At 45.3% G+C, this 15,573-nt stretch overlaps 7 protein-coding genes across 7 annotated transcripts; 3 read left to right on the plus strand and 4 right to left on the minus strand.

The window, feature by feature from the left end:
- Positions 1–645: 645 nt before the first annotated feature.
- On the minus strand, positions 646–2,736 carry KUCA_T00005409001 (uncharacterized protein; the record flags this gene model as incomplete). Its single annotated transcript, XM_022600602.1, has 1 exon — positions 646–2,736. One exon carries the CDS (start codon positions 2,734–2,736, stop codon positions 646–648), a length of 2,091 nt encoding a protein of 696 aa, XP_022461407.1.
- Positions 2,737–3,484: 748 nt separating this feature from the next.
- Positions 3,485–5,485, minus strand: KUCA_T00005410001 (uncharacterized protein; the record flags this gene model as incomplete). Its single annotated transcript, XM_022600603.1, has 1 exon — positions 3,485–5,485. The coding sequence occupies one exon, from the start codon at positions 5,483–5,485 to the stop codon at positions 3,485–3,487; it is 2,001 nt and encodes a 666-aa protein (XP_022461408.1).
- A 547-nt stretch (positions 5,486–6,032) lies between these two features.
- On the plus strand, positions 6,033–6,233 carry KUCA_T00005411001 (uncharacterized protein; the record flags this gene model as incomplete). The annotated part of the gene is made up of 1 exon (XM_022600604.1): positions 6,033–6,233. One exon carries the CDS (start codon positions 6,033–6,035, stop codon positions 6,231–6,233), a length of 201 nt encoding a protein of 66 aa, XP_022461409.1.
- Positions 6,234–6,260: 27 nt separating this feature from the next.
- KUCA_T00005412001 (uncharacterized protein) lies at positions 6,261–6,635 on the minus strand (the record flags this gene model as incomplete). The annotated part of the gene is made up of 1 exon (XM_022600605.1): positions 6,261–6,635. The coding sequence occupies one exon, from the start codon at positions 6,633–6,635 to the stop codon at positions 6,261–6,263; it is 375 nt and encodes a 124-aa protein (XP_022461410.1).
- Positions 6,636–7,172: 537 nt separating this feature from the next.
- KUCA_T00005413001 (uncharacterized protein) lies at positions 7,173–11,897 on the plus strand (the record flags this gene model as incomplete). Its single annotated transcript, XM_022600606.1, has 1 exon — positions 7,173–11,897. The coding sequence occupies one exon, from the start codon at positions 7,173–7,175 to the stop codon at positions 11,895–11,897; it is 4,725 nt and encodes a 1,574-aa protein (XP_022461411.1).
- A 270-nt stretch (positions 11,898–12,167) lies between these two features.
- KUCA_T00005414001 (uncharacterized protein) lies at positions 12,168–13,055 on the plus strand (the record flags this gene model as incomplete). The annotated part of the gene is made up of 1 exon (XM_022600607.1): positions 12,168–13,055. One exon carries the CDS (start codon positions 12,168–12,170, stop codon positions 13,053–13,055), a length of 888 nt encoding a protein of 295 aa, XP_022461412.1.
- A 62-nt stretch (positions 13,056–13,117) lies between these two features.
- On the minus strand, positions 13,118–15,406 carry KUCA_T00005415001 (uncharacterized protein; the record flags this gene model as incomplete). Its single annotated transcript, XM_022600609.1, has 1 exon — positions 13,118–15,406. The coding sequence occupies one exon, from the start codon at positions 15,404–15,406 to the stop codon at positions 13,118–13,120; it is 2,289 nt and encodes a 762-aa protein (XP_022461413.1).
- Positions 15,407–15,573: the final 167 nt, after the last annotated feature.

The following is a 15,573-nucleotide window of genomic DNA, read 5'->3' on the forward strand; positions in this document are numbered from 1 at the left end:
GTCTATATTTTAAAGTATTATCTTGAGACCTTATTCAAATGTCAAAGGACATGCTAGTGATATTTCTCAAAAGATGACCAAGTCAACAAGGTAGTTTTGGACGGAGTATATTATTTGAGCCCACCAAGGGGCATTGGGCATTGGGCATTGCGGTATGCACCGTCTGCACGGTCGGCACGATACGGGCACTGGTTATGCACGTCGGACGTCGGTGAATTACCTTAAAAGAGGAAGAAAGTTGGGAGGCAGCCATGAATGGGTAAAATTAGAGATAGATGCAGATAAGAGGCGGGGGAATGATAGATATTGCTATGTGAGTACCTGAGGGTAATATATTTTGTGGAAATTGTTGTGTTTTTGGTGATTTTTACGGTGGAGTTTAGAAGGGGATTGAACGCGGCCTTTGCTTGGCTAGCAGATATCAGGTATGTGATACCTGATATTTTATATCTGATGACCTCATTATGCTATCTCTGACTTTTATTTGTAAGAATTGCCATTGAAGCAAGTATCCACCCGAGAAACTGAATCGCACAGTGTCAAGAACATCAATTGTTATTCATTTCTCTCTATTCCTTGCACAATGGCCATTATCCCTTACAGGTTCTCTTTCTCATTCTTCATACTTTATAGTCTATTATACATCTACATTCCCCTAAAAGCATTGTTGCTTGCCCTTCTACGACCCTCATATATCTGCTTGGACTTTCCACGTCTCTGTGAAGCCTCTTCGTTATCAGAGCCGTCTTCAAACTGAACCTTCTTAGCACGCTTCTCCTTTTGCTTGGGCATGAATGTGAGTTCAGCCTCTCCACGTGCAGTTTTGCGAAGCCTCTGATCCTTCTTGCGATCGTGCTCTGCAGCATCTCTGTTGCTCATACGAGAGACCTGTGCACCGAAACTTCTGTCCTTTGGCTGGTGGTTCTTGGAAACTGTGTTCTCTGCTGCAGCATCAAGAGGAGTCATGGAGGCCATTAGTTTGTCCGCTTCTTCTTCCAGCTGTCTCTCACGCGACTTGAGCTTTCTCTGCTTCATGGCATCCTTAACCCGCGCCTTCTGCTCCTCTCTCTCTCTTTCTTCCTCGGAGTCTTCTCCCTCACTTTCGCTTTCCTCCTCGCTCTCGCTGTTGTCACCGTTTTTGGGCTTGAATTTTTCCTCGTCAGACTCCTCGGCTGCAGTCAGATTTCTCACAGATCCAGGTGTCTTGACAGGATTCAATTGCTTATAATCATGAGACTCCTCGTCAATCTGGAACATTGGATCCTCAAACATTTCCTTGAAACGGTCATCGTTAACAGCACTCTCAGCAGCCTCGTCACCAAGCTTCCGTTGCAATTGTCCAACAACTTCCTTGTTGACCTTGACTTTTGTCCTGCTGCTGGCACCAGTGGTCCTGATTCTGGATTCTCTCTCCTTCTCGATCCTCTTCTTGATCTCTCTGTCTCTCTGGTCTTGGTACGAGTTGGGGTTGGCAATGAGATTGACCTTGTCGTAGAGCTCGCTATCAATGAAATAACCGTGCATGTATGATCTGAGCACTTTGGTTCCAACCAAATGGGAGATGTTGAGCTTGACAACGTCCTGTTTCGTGACGAAACGATAGTTCGAGTAAACCGTCTCGCTTGGCTTCTCCTCCAGTTCTTCGGTAACGTTGTCAAGGAACGAACACCAACGTGGAGATGGTCCCAGCGCTGGAATATAGTATGTGTGCATCGCAATTCCCTCGTTGGCCATGAAGAACATTCCAGAATCGGGGATGTACTCAACATCGTTGATATCCACACTGGGCTCCATTGCCGCGAACGGCTTTCCGTCAAACCTATCCCATACTTTGGCTATCCTCTTGTCACTGGTCATGATCTTGTCGGAATTACCTGAAGAATTTTGGTCCAACCAGACTATTTTCTTCACCTCGTAGCCGTAACCCTGGTCTTTGATCACAGAAGGCTGCGAGTTACGCAGATCGTAGATGATGGCTTTACCGTTAGACGTTCCACAAGCAAAATTCAATCCGTCTCTTCTGAAGGCAACACTCGTTACTTGGTCACCAGCATTCACGTTGTACCCATCCACAAGGTTCAGCTTGGCTACTCTCTGCCTGGCCCTTGGGTCCCAAAACTCAACGGTACCATCTTCAAGACCAGCAGTGAAAAGCCCATGCACTTTGTTGATATCTGTTGCATTTACACCTTTTTCTGTTTCGAGCTCAAAGGGTTTCATGAACCTTCCGTACTCCAAATTCAAACGATACACCTCATCACCAGAAGCACCCACATACAGATCACAGTTCTGTTCATTGTAGGTGAGACACCTTCCGAATTTCGGGATTCTCGTTCTATAGTGCATTCCACCCTTGACCTGAAATTCAATGGACCTATCGTTCTGAAGATGCACGGATTTTGTCCAATCTTCGGACAGTATTTGGAAGTCAACGTTCTCACAATCGGTGTGTCTCTCGAACTTCAGCGAAAGATTCGAAAAGTCGTAAACATGGATCTGCGGCTTGTAGGTACCCGTGGCCATAGCAAAATTTCCATCTGGAGAAACTTTGATCTTGTTTGAGGCTTCGCTGAACTCAAAGTCCTGGATCAACTCGATTCTATTCTGATAATCCGCATCGTTCTTGAGAGCTCTCTTCCTCTTCCTGGCGATCCAGTCCGGTAGGGATCTCGAGATATTGGAACCAGACACCTGATACACCGATGTATTTCCGGAGCTTGTCGATTTCAAAACCATGTCAATTCAGTGATTCTGGGTTTGTCGAATGTAGGAGAACAAGCCTGTTCTTTCTGCGTGAAACTTTTGGAAATTAATTTTTTTTGGTTCTGTGCAATGCACTACTCTTTGACGTGGATGCGGTCATGTGATCTCTCGAGGATATATTAGTACGTACGAAATATCGGTGGATGTTTTTATATGTTTCAGTAAAATTGTTGTTTCAAAAAGGTCTATTCTCTAGATTAGTGGAAAGAGGATTTTGATTCAAAATTTCGATTATTTGACGGAGATGACTGAGCTAATCGGAGCATTTGAGCCTGAGTCACCATCTCTAATTGCAGATAATGCAGGATCAATCTTGCATTATTCAATATTTCCACATAATCGGTAAAATTGTGAAAAATCGTAGCAAAACTATGCCAATCTCTCAGAATTCACAAGAAGGCATATTACGAGATATAATCGTATCTTTAAAAACATAACATGAAGTGATCAAACTCGTACTAATACTTATGGATAAAACTTTAAAAGAACGCTAATAGAAACAGGGGGGGGGTCATATAATATATAGAAAAAACCACAAAATCACACATGAGGTTTCATTAACACTGAAGAACGTATTTGGAGGCATATTGACGCAGCAAGATGGAAAAAACTTGAAAACATCGGAATGCCCCTCAAATACCTGATCAGCGTGGAGACGATAACCAAAAAAGGCTAAGACTGAACATATTCCTTTTGGTTAGATTGGCAACAATTGCAGACATCAGTTGCCATTGTCCAACTTCATTCTCTTGAGATCCCTTCCATTGGCAGGTGATCCCTGGTCCGAGTGGACCATCATGCCCATAGGCAGACCCCTCAATTCATCAAGTCTCTTCTTTAGCAGAGCCTCACGCTGCTTGGCAGCATTTTCCAGGGCTTCAAGCTCAACTATTCTAGTCCGGTAAAGATCATTTACCAGTTCCAATTCAGAGATTCTGGTACGTAAAAAGACAGGGTCGTCGTCGTGGTTCCCATCCTCTCTCTTCTGGGAAGAAGAAGATTGGGCCATGATCATCGGTGAAATTGAGTGGGTTGGCTGCTGCAACTGGTGGATGTGTTGCTGGACAGATGGAGGCTGATTGTAAGGTCTAGCAAGCGGAGAGGAGATTGAGTGCTGCTGCTGTTGCTGAACGTCACTGAGCAAAGGCTTTAGAGATGGTAAAGGAGATGGAGAAGCATAATGGCCATTGTCGTGTTGCTGCTGCATTCCTGGGGATCCTCGAGGATTCTGTTGATGAGAAAGTGAAAATTGAGGTCCGAAGCTAGGAGAAGTCACTGTGGCATTCGAAGGAGTCATATGGTGAAGCTGTTGCTGAGGTGGTGAAGAATTTGTAGCAGCAGCCACCAAGGCAGGCAGCTTGGTGGAGTTATCGTGATTGCCATTGGTACCTGGCGAGTTGCCATTGAGTTCAGTCGATGGCGACGAGTAGTTTTTCACATCTTCGTGGTTGCCATTCATCAGGTTGTTGAAGTGGGGCACAGAAGGCTTGTCATTGTCCAACTTGATGTTAGGGATCTTCCTATCATGGTCCAAGGACTCCTGGGACATTGTCTCAAGAGCACCAGCAGCATTCACCAAAGCCATAGGCCCATTGTTCATGTCCTTCTGCTTATTACCGTTCAAACTGGCACGTTCACTTGATTGAGAAGGGTGGAACTTTGGTGCCGTGGTGGAAAGCAGCAAAGGAGAGGTCACGTTCTGCAGATTGGGTGCAAATTGCGCGGGTGTAGACGAAGGATAGTGCAACGGCTGCACCAGGTGTTGATGCTGGAACTTGGACGGGTATAGATGAAGCTGTCCGTGTTGGTAGCCCTGATGGTAACCGAAAGGGCTGTTGGGAGTGTTCGCCTGCGATTGAGATGTTTGTGGCTGTGAATGCTGTTGTTGGGGCTGCTGCTGACCTCTGGGGAGTAGGGGCAGCAAGCCTGGCGAAGAAACAGTGCCCTTGTTGGAACCATCATGAGATGTCAGATTTGGCGAGTTCTTGCCCTTGGCCGAGTTCGGCTTATACTGCTTTGGAGAAAACTTGGCTCCCTTCATGTTATAACTGACCAATGGGTTTTGACGATCTAGCTGGTTCTGCTGGCCCAATTGGTTTCCAGCGATAGAAATGTTACCAGCACCGTTCGCACTGACATTGCCCACACTCAAGTTACCGTTGATGTTCATTCCAGCCCCACTGGGCTCCTTAGCCTTCAACTCGGGGGTATTAGGATTGGACTTTCCACCTTGGGCATTTCCAGAATTGTGCTTGACTCTGTTTCTTGATTTGATCACATCAGTCTTCAGCGAAATGGGTCTTGGTCTTCCGTGAAGTTTCAGAAAGAGGCCACAAGCATTGCAGAGCACCTGACCGGTCTCGTCACGTCTCCAAAGAGGAGTAGTTTGAGTCTTACAATTTCTGCAAACCGGTGACGATATATTCGTCTTGGTGGTAGTGGAGCCATTTGCCGAATTGGTGGTGGAGATAGTCTTTGCATTCGGATGCACGGGATCGCTGGACAGTTGTTGTTGTTGTTGTTGAAACTGGGGCTGCACTTGAGAGACCTGCTGCTGGGGAGATTGTATTTGTTCAGGTTGTGGTTGATGGGATTGTTGCTGTTGTTGTTGCCCCTGCGATTGCTGCTGTTGTGGATATGATGGATGCTCCGGTTGGCCGATTCTTTGTAACTGGTCTTCGACCTTCACCGAGCCCAGATTGTTTTCCAACATATTTGTCATTCGTAATGGAGCAGCAATATTTGTAGACTGCAAATAATAATATATTTGGGTTCAAGCAGATGTATTCCACAGAATAAAGATAAAAAGCAGAGTGGTGCTTTGCAAGAGAAAGAAGCAACCGGGTGAAATTTTGTATGGAGCCTCCGTAGTGTGCGATAGATAAGATAAAGGATTGGCAGACAACAAGCTCAAAGCCAGAATTGTGCCACCAAACTTTGAGATATCTTTAGAACAAGTGGAAAAATCCAAGTATCTTTACCAATGTCGATATATAGACCAGATTAATCTCAATGGAGATACTGGAGAATACCAAATGGTTTGGTGTATTGATGCCGTGTATTGCCTTGGTGGTGTTGTCCCAGTGTTGGCAGCAGAAAATTTTTTTCGCTGACTTTTTCCCGAGATCGGATAAGAAGGCAGATTTGGACCTAGTATAAACGGACTCGAAACAAAATATTTGGAAATAACACTAGTATCAGACAGGAGCTGGCAACTTGTAGAATGTGTCTATAATGATCGCGTGGCGAGTTGATGTGGTGTGGACCGAATGGCGTATGGATACAAACAGAAGAGAGTGAGTGGAAGGGTGTTGTTTTTGTCCATCTGGGCGATTAAGGGATACCAGATAAGATTAGCCCAAAAACTGCTGGAGAGAGGTCTCTGCTATAATTACACGACCTTTCATGCTGGTGATTACGCACATGATGGTATGAAGATTACTCAGGAGCAGGAGAGAATCAATGATTAGAATATTATTGAATGGGAGATTTTAAAATTATTTAAGTATATGTGTTATTAACCGTTGTTTGTGGCCCAGCCAAAGGGCATGGTCGGTGTGATCCTTGAGATCTCCAAGGTCGCTTCTTGGGTGTATCAGCACAGATAGCTTTCCATGGTTAAGCTGGAACCAGGGAACAATCTTGTTGAATACTGTGATATCATTGAAGTCACACTCCCACATTGCCGTGGGATGAGGGCCAATTGGCTGAGTCCAAAATTTGTGCACTCTGACCTTTCCATCTTCGATCTCTTGCGAAAACTCCTCGAGAACTCTATCGCGCAGACTGGAAGCGAATTCGCGCTCAGCCTCGTCGCCGTAATTGTAATACGTATGGATATCGTATGACTTTATTCCACCGTAAAAAGACATGATGAAACAACGGAATTAGGGAAAAATGGAAGCAGTCTTCAAAGAATGGATTAGTGGGGAACTTATATAATGATCCCACATCGATGATATAGCTTACGCAATCACAGGCTGCCTTACCTAATATTAATAATATGAAGGCAAGAACTACGCGGTAAACGATATTACGGCGGAAAAATCATATTTCCAGCAAAAACTTTCAAATAACACGTCAAACAGCCTTCTGGAAACATTCCTGATACAAGATGAAGCTCTCAAACTTCAATTCTTAGTTGTGGTCCCATTCACAGACACTGAGAGCCGCATGTCTGTTCTCGAAACCTCGGAGCGAGCAATTGAAACAGTAGTGGCATAACCATTATCATCGCCACACGTTCAACGTGCCGGACGTACAACACGGAAATGCTGTTGTGGGTGTGTGGATACCATCAGAACATTAAACGAGCACATCTATAACGCAAGCAAGATTCAGATCTTCTTTACGTCAAATTCTCGGGGTTATTTCTCTGAATTGTTTCCTCGGTACGAATCTCATTCCTAATGGATGTCATACGATCGGTGCTGTCTTCGCGACAAGACAACGTGGAACCTTCTCAGTTGAAACAGGATGATGAGGCCGATAACGGACCACTGAAGGAAAACACCCAGAACAGGCCTGATGAAGCTCCAAGAAACGATCAAGGAGAGGAGGGACCAACATACGAGGAACCAGGGTATTTTCCGAATAAATTCAGTTTTCATTTCGGCGAGGCCGAAGATAATGGCTTGCGAGAAAGCAGGAGGTCTTCTCAATCACTGCCAAGCTCACCAGACCAGCAACACAATGGTCACGAGCTTGCCAACGGCGACGACTCAAATTCAACACCACATCCGCGGCCACTTTCTTCGCATTTTGACCCGAAAAACCCAGAAACCAATGACGATTCATTCTCACAAAGTCGCCCGCGCCCTTCTATCCACAGTGTCCATTCCAAAAAGTATGTGAAAACCACACAGTCACATCCCGGAAACGACCCAGAGAGAAATTTCAAGAGGTTGAGTTTGAATCCTGATTTCAACTTTAGGAAGTTGATGAGGCGAAAGCCCAAGACTGTGGTACATTCAGCATTGGAAATGGGTCCGGATGAAGATGGAGTGACAGATATAGCAGCCATGCACAGAGCTCAGGAATTGATATCAGCACTGATTTCTGGATCCACAACTGCACTATTTACAGCTACAATGTTCTTGAAGGATGACAGAGCAGTGAGAAGAGCTCCTCTTCTCTTACAAATGTTGGGATTCAGATTGACAGATGTCACAAAAGACGACTGGACCAAAAACAGGATCTACAGAATAGACCTGGAGTACGGAGTCGGCCCAAGAAGACTAAAATGGACTATCCACAAGACCTCCAAGAACATCTTCAAGCTCAACCAAAACATAAAGTACAACATTGGTATCTACAGAGCAGGTAATCTGAGGGCGGTGAGAGACAACGACTTGCCGAGGTTCCCCAGGTTCCCCGTTGATCTCAGGCTGTACAACCGTGATCACAGACACAGCATGGCACCAAATCAATCGAGTGCTGATGCCATTCGTAGATCCACAACTGAAAACTTTGACGATGCTGGAAGTGTCTATTCAGACCTATCTTCTCAGTTTAGTCACCTTGTGCACAGAGTGAGACATCATCACAGCGGGGCAAACAATTCTGTGCTCCCGACCGTTCAAGAAGTTCATGAGCAGTACCGAATTTTGATTGAAAGATACCTGAGGGATCTCTTTCAGGCAATGACTTTGAAGCCGTATTGCAATAAGGTGTTCCGTTTTTTGCAACTTTCTCCCATTGGTGTCTTGCTTTCCACGGAAAACGATTTCAACGGAAAGCAAGGATATCTTACGATTTTGACAAAATCTAAAGCACAAGGCTGGAACGTTGGCCACTGGAAGCCAATGGAGCTGAAGGCCATGGTGGTGAGACATACACCGAAGTGGGTGGTGGTTCGACTTGGGTATATTATCTATGTTTCCGAAATCCACTCTACAACGCCTCTCGAGGTATTTTTGGTCGATTCCTCTTTCAAAATTCATTCTCATTCGGATTTTGATAAACCGCTCGAGGAAATGGAGAGCGATGATGATGAAGACTACGACACCAAAGATACAAAGAGGCCATGGGTGACTATGACTCTCTCGAATGGAGAACGTTCTCTGCAAGTGGGAACTCGTAATGAGACTCAGTTGAGACAGTGGTACCGTTCTATTGAGACGATGCGTGAGAAATGCATCTGGTCTCAGCCTCATCGTTTTAGCAGTTTTGCCCCAGTGAGGGACAAATGCTTTGCACAATGGTTTGTTGATGCTCGTGACTATTTCTGGGCCGCAAGCAGTGCCATGGAGATGGCCAAAGATGTCATATACATACATGATTGGTGGTTATCTCCCGAGTTATACCTCAGACGGCCACCCAATGGGAACCAACAATGGAGAATCGATCGGATATTGAAGCGGAAGGCAGAAGAGGGTGTGAAGATCTTTGTCATTGTTTACCGGAATGTTGGAAACACTGTTGTCACAGACTCCATGTGGACTAAGCACTCATTGTTGAACCTTCACCCAAACATCCATGTCTTGCGTTCTCCTAATCAGTTCATTCAAAACATTTACTTCTGGGCTCATCACGAGAAGCTCTTGGTTATCGACCACAACATTTGCTTCATGGGTGGCATTGATCTCTGCTATGGTAGATACGATACCCCAGATCATGTACTTACAGACGACCGCGAGGGAGCTTTCGAGAATGGCCAAAATTCTGATCAGGAGGAGGGCGTGAAGACTCAGATATTCCCCGGAAAAGATTATTCTAATCCAAGAGTAAAGGACTTTTGGGAGCTAGACAAACCATTTGAAGATATGTACGACAGAAACACAGTTCCGCGGATGCCATGGCACGACGTTCATATGATGTCTTGCGGTCAGGTCGCAAGAGACTTATCAAGACATTTTGTACAGCGTTGGAATTATCTTCTGAGGACAAAGAGACCGTCTAGACCAACCCCTCTTCTGTTACCCCCTCCTGAGATTACTGAGGAAGAAATCAAAAATCTGGGGTTTGAAGGAACCTGTGAGATTCAACTGTTGAGATCGTCTTGTAATTGGTCGCTTGGATTGAAGGACCATGAGCAGAGTATACAAAATGCATATTTAAAGCTGATTGAGACCAGTGAGCATTTCGTTTACATCGAAAATCAGTTTTTCATCACTTCTGCGGCCTGGGACAATATTGTCATAAAGAACAGAATAGGTGATGCGTTGGTAGACAGAATCCACAGGGCTTATCTTGAAGGCAAGCCATGGAAGGCGGTCATTGTTATTCCTCTGATGCCTGGATTTGAAGCAGAAGTTGATACCAGAGAAGGTTCTTCCGTTCGTGTGATCATGCACTGTCAATACATGTCTATTTCGCAGGGCCAGACTTCTATTTTTGCAAAGCTGGAGAAATTGGGGATTAGGCCACTGGAGTATATTCAATTCTACTCACTGCGGAAATGGGGTCGTATTGGAAAAGATCGCAACTTAGTAACTGAACAGTTGTATGTCCATGCAAAAACCATGATTGTGGATGATCGTGTGGCCATAATTGGATCTGCCAACATTAATGAAAGATCGATGCGTGGAAGCAGAGACTCCGAAGTTGCGGCGGTAGTGAGAGACAAGGCCATGGTGGAAACCACAATGAATGGTGAGCCATATCTTGCGGCAAAGTTCGCACACTCCTTGAGGATGAGGCTTATGCGCGAGCATTTGGGAATAGACGTGGATATGCTTGATCTAGTCGAGAGGAAGTTTTCCAAGATGGAGGAGTTTGCAAAGACTGAGAGCGGTTTGAAGGCGGCAACGGGAGACTTCGATTCCACCTTCAGCTCTGAATTATCTGCAATGGTTGAGCTTGCTGCCAGACACGTGCTTGGTTTCACGAACGGGACTGAGCGCTGGACCAAGTTCATTTCATCCAAAAACCTTAAAGTCAGCGGCAAGCAAATGGAAGATGATTTCAAGAGGTTCTGTGATCAAGAATTCGAGGATGTGGAGGCTGAAGAAGACGACCTTCCTGCATTTCCTCTATATACATCCTTCAACAACCGAGCTGGCTTTGAAAATGTTGGCATAAGAGAAAAGAAACCATTCTCCACCGACAGCCGTATCGCCGACCATCAAGATGAGCATAATCAGAAGGTGGATGGCGATGGTGATGATAATTTCAAGGGCAAATCGTACGAGGCTTCTAAAAAGAACATTTCGAGGCTTTTGCTGAAATGGGCAAGCGAAGCGGAGCTGGATGAAAACAGAATTCCATACATTCCTTGCACTCAGCAGCTTTTAGAGGTTTTGGAAACAGATGAACCTGGTCGCAGCATAGACTCTCAAAACAAAGAGAGATGGGATATGTTGAGAAGAATTTCATACCTTCAGGCAACAGCTGCTAGGGAGAAACGAGATGCGGAAATTGAGTGCAACCTGGCTCGGTCTCACAAGAACAGATCCAGTGATGGGACTACTTCAGATCATGTTAGGGTAACCCACTCTCCGGACATGATAGGGACTCCACCACCTGAAAATAATAGCTCTACTCCAGCAGCCGAATCGAACCCGTCTGCGTCGTTCTATTCTGTTGTCTCGCTGAGTGACTCTATGATCAAGGACTTGATGACGAACGCATTGCCAAGAGCTCAGCCTGTAATTGATCCGTATGCATTTGAAGATCCCCTGGATGTTGACTTTTACGAAGGGACATGGTTGCCTCAAGCCATGAGAAACACGATGATTTATCGTATGGTTTTCCACTCCCAACCCGACGACAATGTTGTCACCTGGAATCAATACAAAGAGTTTGGACGATTACAGATGGCTTTTTGCGAAGCTCAAGTGGCTAAGAATTTGCACACTTCTGAAGAAGCTGCAGATGGATCAGCAGCTACCAATAGGAAGCAGGAGGCATATTCGAACCCGGCCTCAAGTGATACCGTGAAATCTGACGGCCACTCAGAGGTTGACCCAAGGGCAAGGCTGAGACGTGAAAAGGTGGCAGCTCTCGAAATGTTCAACAAATCACCGCACGAGACTTCAGGTACAATTTACGATAAGGAGACTGCAGAGAAGCTACTGGGTAATATCAGAGGGCATCTGGTGCAATTCCCCCTAAATTGGTTATCGAGGGAGATGGACTCTCAGAATTGGTTCTACAAGACCGACACGCTTCCACCTATTGAGATCTACAATTAAAAACATAGAAGATTCATGAATATCTTTCCATAGATATTTGGTGCATTACGAGCTATATAAGCCATCCAATTGAATAAATCAATGATTAACGAATGTCTCACTAATAAGGTTATCAGTAGTTTCACCAAATTAAATAATGTTACCCTTTTGGGTCATCTCAACCAGAAGACCTGGAGAAGATGCATCTTGCTGAAAAATCAAGCTTTATACAGTTCCATGATAGTTACCGTTCCCAACAGGATGGGCTCTGAAATCATATAAAGATATTCAATGGAACTGAGAGTCGCAATTATTTATGCGGTATTCGTGTCTGCATCATATCCGTTATCCATATATGTTGGTCAGTCAAACCGCGCTGTAACATCGAGGAACGACCATGATGTGATGAAAAGAAGGATGAAGGCTGTTTCTGCGGTGAGTCTGTTCCATTTGGTATTCTCTCCGTTATTTTTGGCAAGACTGGAAGCCACTAGCTGGCTTGAAGGACTATCCAAGTTGGGCGTCATACCAGGTCTCGTGGTTGGTACATCTGTTCAGTTTGATGTTCGCAATCTGATTGCAACAGCATTCGATACATTCAAAGTACTAGCACTTGTTTCAGTGCTTTTTATTGGCCCTACTTGGCACTATCTATATGATTGCTTTCTTACAGGCTCAGTCTTTGGAGCGGTTAGGGAAGATCTTATCACAACCTTTACAGATTTTCAGTCTCTGAGAGACTACATAGTTTCACCGGCCACAGAGGAGTTCATATACTCTTCGGTGATCATGTCGATTTTTCTACCATTTGTCAGGTCAAATGAAATATCATTCACGAAAGCCTTGTCTGTGACTCCCTTGCTATTTGGGTTCGCCCATGTCCATCATGCCATTGAACTCCACAGATCAGGCAGACACTCTGCTGTGGCCATAGCAGCTACCACAGTTTTCCAACTGGCATTCACCTCTATATTTGGATTATTCACAAATTTTGTGTTTGTAAGAACTGCATCTGTTTGGCCATGCATTTTTGCCCATATTTATTGCAATTTTCAGGGTTTTCCTGATCTTCGGATCGAGGCCAGCAGAGATCTCCAGCTAGCGTACTACTTGATGTTAGCACTGGGTATCGTGGGATTCAAAGATCTACTATATCCACTCACTCAGCATTCTTCTTAGGAACAGAAAATAAGAATAAAACCGGGAATAAATAGTGTACTTGACAGAGATTTGACACATAATCAATTTGCTTCAAAGTATATCTCTTCGTCGTCGTAGATCTGAGCATCAGGTATGGAGTCATAATTCTGTGAAACACCTAGTTCAGCCTGTCCCATCATCATTTTGTCCTCTATAGACAATTCAGGGCCATTTGCCTGATCGGGAACCTGCTGAAGATACAGAGTGTGGTTCACCAGATTGAGGTAGGCATACATGAAGTTCGATAGAAGCACCTGTTGCCTCAATGGTCTGCGGGCATCTGCAAGCTTCACATGAGATAGACGATATATTGCTCTTTCCACATGAATAGGAAACCTGTAATCTAACATCACCAGAGTCGATTGAGATGCAGGTGGTAATGGGAATCCGAAGGCAGAGTCTGTATATTCCAATGGGGCATTTGGCTTCCTATTGGATCGGTCTTCTATCTTCAGCGTTGATTTCAGAAGCTCTCTCTCTCCCACTGAGGGCGTTTGAGGTTCCTCTGGCTTCCCTATTTGCTCGGATGGGTTGGAAGTACCCCTAGGATCAAGCGTGAAGCGTTGGTGTTCTGCAGGAGAATTGGAGTCAACGGGCCTTTCGGTAAATGATTTTGCCTGTTTTGTGGGCTTAGAAATTCTTGATATCACTTCAGGTTCCACGGGTTCCAAGGACGGCGAGACACGCTCATAATCACTAGGAATATCTTCTGCTGGTGAAATTTCAGGGCTGGAAACGGAACCACTTGCCTTTCTTCTGAACAACTTGGAAATACTCTTCTTGGTTGCTTCTCTCATGGTTTCCTTATCAGGCTCCTTTTCCTTCTCTTTGAGCTCAGGTTCCAATTTCTTCTGTGATGTCAATAAAGGTCTTTGCTGTGTTATGCTCACGCCCTTATGGCGGTTTCTGGAGTGCCCTGTTGAGGAATAAGACTCTTTCTGGTCCACCAGATTCTGCTCGCGGGCTGAATCGAGAGATAGTCGTTCTGCTTCAATTGGTATCTGCGGAAGCTCAGCATCGGTTTTATCCGAGGCTATGCTTTCAGAAGAGCTCTGAGAACTGTGCCTGTCCTTGAGCCAGCCCCAACTGCTCTTCTTTTTCTGCCCTCCAGGAGAAGAAGGTGCGGACGATGACGATCCAGACAAGATTCCGTATGACTTTTTCTTCTTCAACTTTTGTTTCTCTACCGGAGGTGGTGGTAACGGTTTATCCTGTATGATTTCCGATGGTGTTGCTCTTCGCAAGACTGGCTTGGGAGGTGGATTCTGCGAAGGAGGAGCTGTGCGAGGACCTAGACTCAAATCGGGTTTGACGATATCTGCATCAACGGGCAAGGTATGATCCAAATAAGCATTTTCAGAAATTTCCTTGTGGTCATTCAACATGTCAAGAGGTTCTCTTCCACGCAATGGAGTACGCGGACGGTGCTGCAATGGCTCTGCAGATTGTGTATCCGCTTCCGGGCCCAAAGTTGGAGATACAGGAGATCTACCACTGAACCTGCCAGAACCACCTCTTCTATAAGTTGTCCACCTGCTCCTTCGCAGCTGGCTGTGCTCCTCGCTTGGGAGGAAAATCTCGTCCATTTCATCAGTCTTAGGTTCGTTAGGAACTGAAGATGACTGCGATTCGCCTTGTGTCGTAGAATATGCATTCTTCTCAGCAGAAGTGAACCCCAGTGTCGACGAGGAGAGAGTTCTGGCCAGCGTGATAGCATCAGTTGAATCCAATCCTGCCATTTTCGATAAGCTTTCCAACTCCTCAGTCAGTTGCTTGATGGAAGGCCTCCTTCCGTGCTGCGTGAGTGAATTACCTCTGCTTCCACTTCGCCTCAATGATCCTCTTCTGGATAACTCTCCAGACCGGTTGTTGTTCAACTGCTCAGTGATCTCGTTCACGGTGCTTTGCACATGTTTTCTGAAATTTTCAGGTGCCAAATTTGGATGCGCGTTTGCAGGAACCCACATCAGCTTATTGGAGGCTGATAACACGCTATCGGAGTCATATTCGTAAGGATCATTGTTGAGATCATTGAGAATTTCATCAGACTGCTGCTGCTGCAAGTTTAGGTAATTGACTTCGCCATACTCCGTCTCATTGAAAGGTAGATCAGGATCAAAATCCAGCGAATTGCCTATCGAAAGTCTCTTCAAAGCACGCACAACATTTATCTCCTGTTCCACTGCTTGGGAAGCGGCTTTCAGCTCTTCAGTCGAAGAGGAACTGGAAGGTCGCTGTGATCTGTCGCCGGACTTGGAATGTGGTGATGGTGGCAGATGGCCACCTGAACCCGTCAGATGACCACTGTTTTGGGATGAGTCAAGCACCATTTATGAATGCCTCATAAACAAGATGCGAATGTGGGCGCGAAGAAGACACGGAAGACAAACGTGACAATGCAAAAGTGAACGGACGAGTGATGATGCAGGAGCTGGAAATGAGTGATTAGCAACGGCGATCCGGTGTTGAAAAAAAACAATTGAGAGCCTATAGTAAT

Source organism: Kuraishia capsulata, genomic scaffold, assembly GCF_000576695.1.
Source record: "Kuraishia capsulata CBS 1993 genomic scaffold, Kuraishia_capsulata_scaffold_6, whole genome shotgun sequence".
NCBI classification, from domain to species: domain Eukaryota; kingdom Fungi; phylum Ascomycota; class Pichiomycetes; order Pichiales; family Pichiaceae; genus Kuraishia; species Kuraishia capsulata.